This window comes from Buceros rhinoceros, unplaced genomic scaffold, assembly GCF_000710305.1.
Source record: "Buceros rhinoceros silvestris isolate BGI_N320 unplaced genomic scaffold, ASM71030v1 scaffold18833, whole genome shotgun sequence".
Classification (NCBI taxonomy): domain Eukaryota; kingdom Metazoa; phylum Chordata; class Aves; order Bucerotiformes; family Bucerotidae; genus Buceros; species Buceros rhinoceros.
The window spans coordinates 52,794-62,652 of record NW_010404432.1 but is presented as its reverse complement, the minus strand read 5'-3'; the positions used below and the strand labels follow the sequence as shown (position 1 = coordinate 62,652).

The following is a 9,859-nucleotide window of genomic DNA, read 5'->3' as shown; positions in this document are numbered from 1 at the left end:
TGCTAAAAAGAGGCAGAGAGGGATCTCAAACATTTTGAAAGAACAAGAATCATATGTTTTGAGCTTGGTAATAAGGTGACATTTCAGTATTTTACTCTCATGTTATCAGAGGACTGTCAGTGGCAAATAAGATCTGCAGACTTCTGCTTTATACAAGGTCATGGATTAAGCTAAGACCCATTTGTAATTTTCTGTGATGAATATTAAATGGAAAAGGTTAGGGTGTTTCATTTATACAATTTTGGAATGAAATATTTTTGCTTTCAGTTTTGAAATGACATTTAATTTTAATAAAAACAAACAAGAAAGACCATGAAAATATTAGATAAACTGAAAGCAAAATAAACTAAAGAACAAGTGAAAGATTTTGGATTGACCTCGAATATATTTTCTCATTTTTTACAAAAAATATGAAAAAGCAGCTCTTTTAACTTATTTTAACAGATTTTTAAATTTTTTTTCCCCCAGCAAATCAAAAAAGTCAGTATTTCTCCATCCTTCATGGTTGGACTGGCTGTCAGGCTGTTTGCTGATTTTGGAAATGTGTTGATGATAGTTGCAGAAAGACAGGAGGCAAAGAGCAGGAGCTGTGAGTTCACCTTAATGAAGCGTGTAACTTTTATGGATCTTTACTCCTTGTATAGAAAGGCATGATACCTCTATGGCCGAGTTAGAAATTAACTTTATGCCCTAAATTGCCACACCTGACCTTTTTATTTGTCTCCTCTCTGGGTCCTATCCTGATGTCAGACAACTTCCGCCGTGAGGTCAGTGGGGTGCAATCCACCAACGTGTTTTATGCTGAGCATTTCTAGATTTCCTAAATTGGCAGCCTGAGTTTAGTATTTAAATACACATTAATACACTCTTCAAAAAGAGTGCACTCGAAGGTGCTAGGCATCTGCAACTCCATCTTCTGTCAACAGGAAGGTCAGATATTTACATTTTTTCAAAACCCAAGCCTTTCCTTAAGCTAGGAAATACTGGTGGACATTAGGTAGCCATCAGCAGGTGCCACCATTCAGGAGCTCTATTATTTTTCCAACTCCAATCGGAGACAAATAAAGGGTGGTAGCCCACATGGGCATGGATGCTGTAGCTGTGAGAAACTAACCATTTTGTCTCTGAAGCAAGCGCTGTTTTTGCAAATGTGCAAATGTTGAAACTCAGCAGACAGTAATGCAGAGTTTGTGCTGAAGAGTATGATTGCTATTCTCTCACTGGCATATTGAGATCACTTGAAAGAAGGGTTATTTTCTTCCTGATGCTTTAAAATGTCATATACCGGTAACTGTAAAACCATAGTTTGCTCAATGGCATCACCAGGGCTCATGCGTTTGGTAACAAAATCCTAAGAGATGTATTATTACTGTCTGTATATCCTGAATGATGCCAGAGACAACTGATGTAAACTGTTCGTCCTGTATGGTAGAATTCTCTAACGCATGTGTCAAATGGTTGATTTCTATTTCAAAACCCCAGTCTTTGGTGGCTGTACTGTCCCACCAGGGTGTCCGAGTGATCTGGTACACCAGTCACAGGGTAACAGGCTGCATTACAGGACGCTGGGGCAAGAAGCCTGCTGCTCTTTCTGTCTGCCAATACCCGTAGGTGTCACCAGCCCTTACCGGGAGGGGAGCCAGATGAAAAACAAATCAAAGAAAATAATAAGAAAATTATTTTTCCCTAGAAATTAGTGCACAAGATTTGCTTCTCAACTGCTTCACCAAAAAGGTATTTTTTATTAACTGTCATTTGAAAAAAAAATTGGAAAATGGCAACCACATATTTTAAGAAGCAATTGTAGAGCAGTCATCACAGAGTGTGTTATCGTCTTTCCTGTGATGGGAGGAATCACTGCGCAGTCTCTATCCCAACTTCTCTTCAAAAACAGTCACACGCTTCATGGGATGTGGTTTTAAAAAGCAGCCTGTGACTTTTCAGGCAAAATTTCCCGTCCCAATTTTAAAGGTCCTAATAAACATAGGAGTACTTGGTATTATTGAATTTTTTTAGTAAATGACCTGAAATAAAACCCAGGTTATTTGCCTAAGTGACAGTAAATGTAGCAATATATTTAAATTGAAGAAGCTATGCATTATATTGAGATATCGGCAGAAAGCCATACCAGTGAATCCCATTGAGGCACCTTCTTTTGATTGCCTGCGGAGCCCATCTTCATCTCGGAAATCGATGTAAACAAGGTCTATTGCTTGAAGGCCAAATGCCTTTGCTGTGACTATTATTTTTTGCCTGGCATACAGAATATCATGAGTTTCCTTACTGCTTGTTGCACCTACAGAAACAATGAAAACAAAGAAAGGCTGACAAGTGTTCTAAATCTTTCTATTTCAAATATTTCCTGTGTTAAAAAAGGGGAAAGTTTGAGATTTCATTTAATCATTTTAGAAAACAAAAGAGGGGTGCAAGGCTATATTGTCAAAATGATACTCCTCTGAGAATAAAAAAAAAGCTGCCTTAGCAATAACAATTAAAAAAAAATCTCTTTAAACACCAGCTTATAAAAGATTTTGATTTAGTTAGAATCAAAAGTTGTAAGCCCGAAGTCAGTGGAAGCTTTGGCTGGCAAGGACTGCTGATTTGAGACTAACATCAAGTAATTTTAAAATTTTATTATTTAATATAAATACTGTGAGAAGCATTACAGCAAGAGAAGATTTACACAAATTGATATACTGGGAACAACTAAACGGTTAAAAAATTCACACTGAGAATAGAATTGCACTTTCCTTCGTTCTGATTCTCGTCACAACTGATGTCCTAAGCCGAATATTTAAGCTTTTGCATATGGTTGAAAAAATGATGGTAGATGACTTCTGAGTAGCAAAAGTATTCATGAGACTTTATGTGTCCATAAGGGCACCAGGTAAGCAATGTGCTCATGTGAAGGTTGGTGTGGGAAAAAAAAAAATTCCCTTTCCTTAGGGTCACTATTTAGACACAGATTTCCAGATTGCGAGGAACGTTTTAGTAAAGCAATGCTCATTTTTTCACTAACACACTTACTTTACTTAAATGTTGCTAGGTCTGCACTTTTATCTTTAAAATGAATCAGATTAATAAGAAGCTAAGCGGCCTCTCGTAAAAGAAATTATGAAATTATTTTTATTTTTGAGGAAGACTAATAGTGTTTTCACATGAATACATGGCTGTATTGATATGGGATGTATTTAAAATAAATTTATGAAAGCAAAATGTAGCAGGAGAGTATTTGTTCACGATGTCAAAAGCCTGACTGATAATTGCCTGTAAAACAGTGATAAAGCAGACACCAAAATTTTAGGACTTTAAATATAGTTCTTAAAATCAAGTGCATGTTTCTTATGGATATCATATCTTAAAATATTTTCAGTGACTCAACAGGTTGTTTTCTTTTTTTTAATTGATTTTTTCGTACTGCATGGTGAGAAGCACAAGAAAGTGTCGGTACCCTATAACATACAGGCACTGCATTTTAATTTGCCAGTGATACATTCGGTGTTGAAAAAAATGATGGAGAAAAGTGAAAATGTAAAATGCAAATGCAAGTGTTGTCATTACTTTAATTATTGCCGTTGGAAAAGCAATGGCCATAAAATCACATTGGGCTTCTCCAACGTGAATGCCATACGTTAACATCTATAGTAAACACACAGGTAACAACCTATACTGGCACGGAAATCCTCTCCTCCAAAGACGACTGCGTCCAAATGAAAGCCAACCCGGGATCCTGTTCTCAGTGCTTCTTCACAAACAGCCTTCAAATGAGAACAGAGTATTAATTTCTGTGGAAATGCAGGATGCAGAGAGACTACAGAGGATGTGACAGCAACTCAGTGGTACCAAAATCCTTCAGCTAAAATTGCTCCTATTAAGCAAAGCCATTGTAGGTGCTCGACTATGCACAGTGTTTTAAAAATGACTCAGCAAAAGAGAAAACATTATCTTTCCCTGAGCACCTACGTGTCTAGTCTGTGTAAGTGCAGGAAATCGCAGCAGATTCCCTACCTTCTGGTTGACATAATGCCCTGGGTATTACTGCGATCACTACTGCAGACATTTATGTAACGATATGAAACAAAACATTTGGAAATACTGCTTAAAAGCAAACAAAAAGTATTACATTCAATTAGTTTGACATGTAACTTGTCTGTGTGGGAAACAGAAATAAAGATCAGAATATCTTTTATTAAATCAACAATAATGATGAGAGTTTTAAATGGTTGTAGATTCCTTATAGGATATAAGGATTTTTTACAGCCTTGCCAGTTTAAAGTCTTCTGCTACATATAACAAAAAGCTGGCTAAGGAAGTTGAAAATGCAACAAGTGCTGTGGAAAAGTATTAAAATAAAAGCAAGAAAAATTGTGCTGCTGTAGCTATTCTATGAAGAAGTGCATTTTGAAAATATTACTATTTTATATCGATATTTGGATAATATTAATTTTTTTTAAGGCTAAGGTATGTAGAGAGAGACAGATGTAATTACCAGATCTGCTAATCGATGTTCTTCTACTAGCAGCTGGTGGGACAAGAAATTATTCTTTAACAGAGTGCTTTAAAAGGCAACTCTCCTGCCAACATCAGGAACTGCAATACTAAAAATTCCTCTATAAAATACTGAAGGTGAAGAAAAATCTCAGCTGGTTTAAAATACTTAATTCTGTGTATGCATTTCAAACAGGAGCGTGTTTGGTTACTCCTTTATTACGTTCCTAGATATGTTAGCACGTGTTGTAAGATAAATGGCTGTATCAAACGAGCTGGCTGTCTGTGAGGCCTGCTGGTACTTCTGGAGGTACTTATGATCTGTGTGTCTTCAGCTGGTCCGAAACTTTTCTGTTAGAGCTTGGGAGGGGATCACTGAATTCCTGGTGCATGCATGAGATCTTCTGTTTAGTTTCCACGCTGCCTTGCCTTTCTGAAAAATCTGGACTTTATAGCACAGGTTGGGGTGTAATTCATATTGAAATGCACTTTAAAAATAAGATTTGATCTAAAATTACCGTAAAGAAGGAGCATGTTCCTCGGGTGTTTCCTATTTTCAAAATCAATTATACTTCTAATTTATCATTATACACCCAGCCATACACAAAAACCCACAATGAAATTTGGTTGTAATGTTCTCAGTAGAAACCATTATAAAGATGCCAGTTTATCAATAGTGAAATGATGACTAATTCTTTTTTCTAATTACACGTTATACAAAAGTTGAGTTCGATAGCTACTAAAGAGGCAAACGTACTGCCATGCTGTGAGTATTCCCAATCTTTGGAGAAGTCCGTTTTAACACACTCCAAGTGTGTTAAAAATGGTAACAGTAATGCAGCGAGGTTTTGAAATTCAGCATGGACTATCTGGAACTGTTCTGTCACTGAAATACTTGGAATTTATGAAGGCCTTTACAATAAACCATGAGAGTTCAACGTACAAATGTTTTAGGGAACAGAACAATATGTTTAGCATATTTTAATCTCTCTTCCTTGATGAAATTAGGGGGACAGTGGGGAGTATTCTGCTTATCCTGGTTTGCTGAGATGGCAAAATATGAACACTTCAAGACCTGCTTACCTTAAAATTGAGCAAGCCCACTGCAGTTTCCACAAAGGGGATAAAATTCATTGGTTCTACAACTGTTCGGCCTTTTAGGTGATGTAAGAATTTGTCTGAAAACTAAAACTAGACAGTATCAGCTATCAGAGAGGAAAAAAAAGGAACAGTCTACATGTATATACAGCGTGTTGAATTTTCACCTGTAACAACACCCATCCCCACCACAAAAACTTACAATTAAAAAAAATTAAACCAGCTTTTAACGAGGCCTGCTCCTTGAAACCGCATCATTCCCATACATTTCTAAGTTTGGAGGTTGGTTTGCAAAAAAAAAAAAAATCCAGGCTTAGCACCTTTCACCCTGGCTTAGTGAAATGCAAATCCGCTGGCCCCGGAAAACAATGAAGTGCTGCTGTACCTGAGGTCCGGTTTTGTTTCAGGTCCAGCACTGCCATCACTGGAAGCGCTCCCCAGCCTTCTAAGTGGCATCCGTATTATTCATTAAGGCACCGTTACCCTTTTGTTCAATAGGCTTTTCTTCATAATTTTTTAGCTTACCTAGGAAGGCCTTAAAAAGGAAGTTTAATTCTTTGAAGACCAAAGCTTGCCAATTTTTTCCATGAGACCAGTTCACAGCTAGCTCTGAGCTGCCAGTGGGGTAGCCCAAATTCCAAAATCTATCATCTGGAAACATACAAAAGCTCTTGCACAGATTTTTCCCCTTTCAAAAGGAAAAAAAAAAAAAGGGGGGGGGGGAAACTCTCAGCCCTATATTGTAAATCTATTATGTATATTGTTTTCTAAAAAAAAAAAAAAAAAAAAAAAGGGGGGGGGGGGGGAAACTCTCAGCCCTATATTGTAAATCTATTATGTCTGTCCAGATCAAGCAATTTGTGTGGAGATAAACATAATGCAGGTAGGGCAAAAATTTGTTAGTAAATAAAGACAAAAATAACGTATGCATATATTTTAAATTTAAGGAATATTCGACTATTAATGGATATCAAAGGAAAGGGAATTTTAATCATCTCTCCATTCAGTCTCAGTTGGGTAAATCATATCTAAGAGATTTGCATAAATATAAACCATCAAAGACTTTTCATCTTCAAAGGGGGTTTCAAGACCCTATAAGCTTTGTACTGTAATCATCGCAGGTCACAACCCTGCAGGAATAAGGCTGCTATGGCAACATAAAAAACTAATGCTTAAGGCTTAGCATAATATTCTGACTAATAGAAAGGAAACTCATTTTAAAAGCTGGCAGCCTATTTACCAGAAGCTGGATTAGAGGTGTTATTTCCCCTTTTAGCTTCCCCCCATTGCCCCTCCCCAAAAGAAGGAAAATCTAATCACCCAGATCTTGAAAAAAAAGCTTTCCAGCAATTTGCAGTAACTTTACAATTAGGCCAAAATAAATCACAGCTTTCTTCAATGAAGAATTCTGCCCTTCCCATCCCTGCTTTGCATCATCACCATGGCCCTGCCAGTAACTTTTCTTTGGGGAGGAGAATTCCACCCAAAAATGTGCAAGGAGGAAAAAAAAAAAAAATCAATGCAATTCCAATGTGCGAGTGTACAGTATGGCAGGGCCCTGCCAGTAACTTTTCTTTGGGGAGGAGAATTCCACCCAAAAATGTGCAAGGAGGAAAAAAAAAAAAATCAATGCAATTCACATGTGCGAGTGTACAGTATGGCAGGTACTACAGCGACAGAAAACAGTAGACTTCATACAGGCTACTGCAGAAAATGAGGTAATAAAATGGCATAAGCGTATATTCTTAAGGCTCCTATCTGATTTTTAATTATCAAGTGAAACAAAAAGAAAAAAGCACTACTGTGTTTATATTTTAGGTGCAAATTAAAGCAGTGGAGTTCTTACTTTATTGTAAAATATTTTAAAAGTCACACTCCTGGGATTTTTGCTATCTTTTGCTTTGAAGGTAAGCAAAAAGAAAAAAAAGGCACTTTTAATTAAATATTGTCTCCCTTCCTCTGCCTTTTAAAAAAAAATTAGCAAAAAACACCAATACAAAAGGTAACGAGTGGAGAAGTTTCAATTATTTCTTTTTTTCCCCAAAAGGAGACGATTAAATGTTTCCGGCTTGGTAAAGTGTTCATTTCAGGGAGAAAGGGGGAAAAAAAAAAAGAAGGCGGAGGGAAAAAAAACCCACAAAGCTTGGGGAGGGGATGAAGTAGCAAGGCCTCAGCAATTCTTTCAATTCCAGTGCACACCCAATAGTGTGTTGGGAAGAATGCACACTGGTCAGGATTTGTGGGAGAATTGTCCCGCCACAAAGGAGGGAGAGTTACGCTTGTTATAGTCCAATAAGCCATGCCAGTCAAACAAGTACCCACACTAGGGACAAAAGGAAAGCAAGAGATTCTCACACAAAAGAAAACAAGTAAGCCCATCTTTTAGTTGTGCATCAGCCTCCAGGTTTTCTGCTGCACATAAATAAAAATGAAGGGGGAGGGTGTACGGGGGGGAGGGGGGCAGAAATAAATATCTTCTGGGAGGCTGAAAAATCATTCTGGAGTGAATTTTGGGAGAATTGGGAAAACGAGGCAGCAGCATTAAGGCAGAGCGTGCTCTTTGTGTGCAAATGTTGGGCAAAATGAGAGGGAAGCAAAAGGTGGACGGTGAGGCAGAGGCTGTTGGGGATGGCTTGTTTTCCATGACAGAAATCAAAGTTAGGGAGAGAGAAGGTGGAATAGGGTGAGGGGCACAAGGAGACCCCTTATCCCACCTCACCGCAAAACCTACTTGGTAGCAGCAAGAACCTTGCCATTTTGGAAGCATGAATATTCATTACTGACAAGTTACGTCTAACACTTACAAGGCTGTAAACCCTGAGAGGTATACTATGGTTAATTTAATTAAATGTTGGTGGAAGGGGACGACGTCCCTTCCTTCACAAGCAGTGGAGGCTGAAGGGACAGAGCCATGGGACGGATGGGGCTCACCACATACCCAGTGTATTTGCTCTGTTGTACGCTTATGCCTGATCTCAACGGTTTGATCAAGGATAGATGCTCAGATTAAAACAGATCTTAACACATCTGCCTGCCTTTCATCACAGCTTGCACGCATGCTAGTTGCTCAGCTACTGGTGTGCAAAAATATAGAAGTGAATAATTAAGCTTTATTCCTTTACTGGCATATTACAGCAATAACGGCATATCTAAACAAACATCCCCCCTTCTTGATGATTTAAACAATTATAGCATAATTAGGCCTATTTCAAAGTTTTCTTAAGTAATTTGACATGCCAACCATTTACATTTCAGGTTTTTATTGGCTGAAAAGTCAGTCGTGAAACACAAACACACCTGTCAGCAATTAAAAAGGAAGAAATAGAGAACTGTTCAGGAAATAATATCTGTGCTAATTAAAAACACTAGTTAAAAGCTTCCTGTTTGTTCCTCCAGTTGCCCCAAGGAGTGACCTTCCCCCCAACCCATTTTTTTATATGTTGCTAACGTGGTTTCTCCATCTCCTGCTTACAATGCATGTAACTAAGGCTCATGGACAAAGACAGCCATTTTGCTTGTTAGGATAGTTAGAGAAGAGTCAGATGCTTATGCTTCTGCTTTTGATAACATACTCTGACGTCAATATTAGTTCTTCATTGGCTGTGGGAGAAATAAACATGGTTTTCTTCATAAATGCAAGGTGTTCCACGCGTGCTTTTTACACAGCACAACTTACACACATTTAAATGGATGCATTTCACAATTACCTTAGCCAACCAACAGCATTATATGGTATTTGCAGCCTTTCTCATAACTCAGAGTCATTCATCTCTATGCCTGTGTGAACTTAGCCCCATAGCTTCGTCCAAAAGCTACTGTGTTGTTGGTACTCACCCATCTTATCTCTTCAACATTTTCAACCTTTGGCAGCATCATGCTTGAAGGAAGTGTCTTGGACTGCAAAAGCACCTCTAGATCTTCTTCTGCAAGACCACTGGACACGGAGTTTATCCTAACACACTTTTCAGTGCGGCCAAAGTCAAACTCTTCAAGGGTTTTCACAGCAGTCAGTCTTGCTTCTCTCTACCATACACATGAGACACGAGAAGAGAAAAAGAAAGCATATTTTCTATTGACAGAAAAGTGCACTGAGCAGAAAACTTGTTGAAATGATGTGGGAAAAAATCTAGGCAGTCAGTATGTTGGTGTCCCCAAAACGTCTGTCACTCTTGGACTTCTATTAGAAGCAGTCATCAGCAGCACCTTGCAATTTTAGCTTCCTTGTTTCTTTATATCTGGTAAATAAAATGGTGGAGTTTTATGTGTAAGTATT

At 38.0% G+C, this 9,859-nt stretch overlaps 1 protein-coding gene across 1 annotated transcript; it reads right to left on the bottom strand.

Annotated features, from left to right (window-relative positions):
- Positions 1–2,128: 2,128 nt before the first annotated feature.
- CLYBL (citrate lyase beta like) lies at positions 2,129–9,609 on the bottom strand (the record flags this gene model as incomplete). The annotated part of the gene is made up of 4 exons (XM_010133403.1): positions 2,129–2,296; positions 3,665–3,758; positions 5,572–5,673; positions 9,421–9,609. Coding segments are annotated over 4 exons (553 nt in total), but the record flags the coding sequence as incomplete, so codon positions are not given.
- Positions 9,610–9,859: the final 250 nt, after the last annotated feature.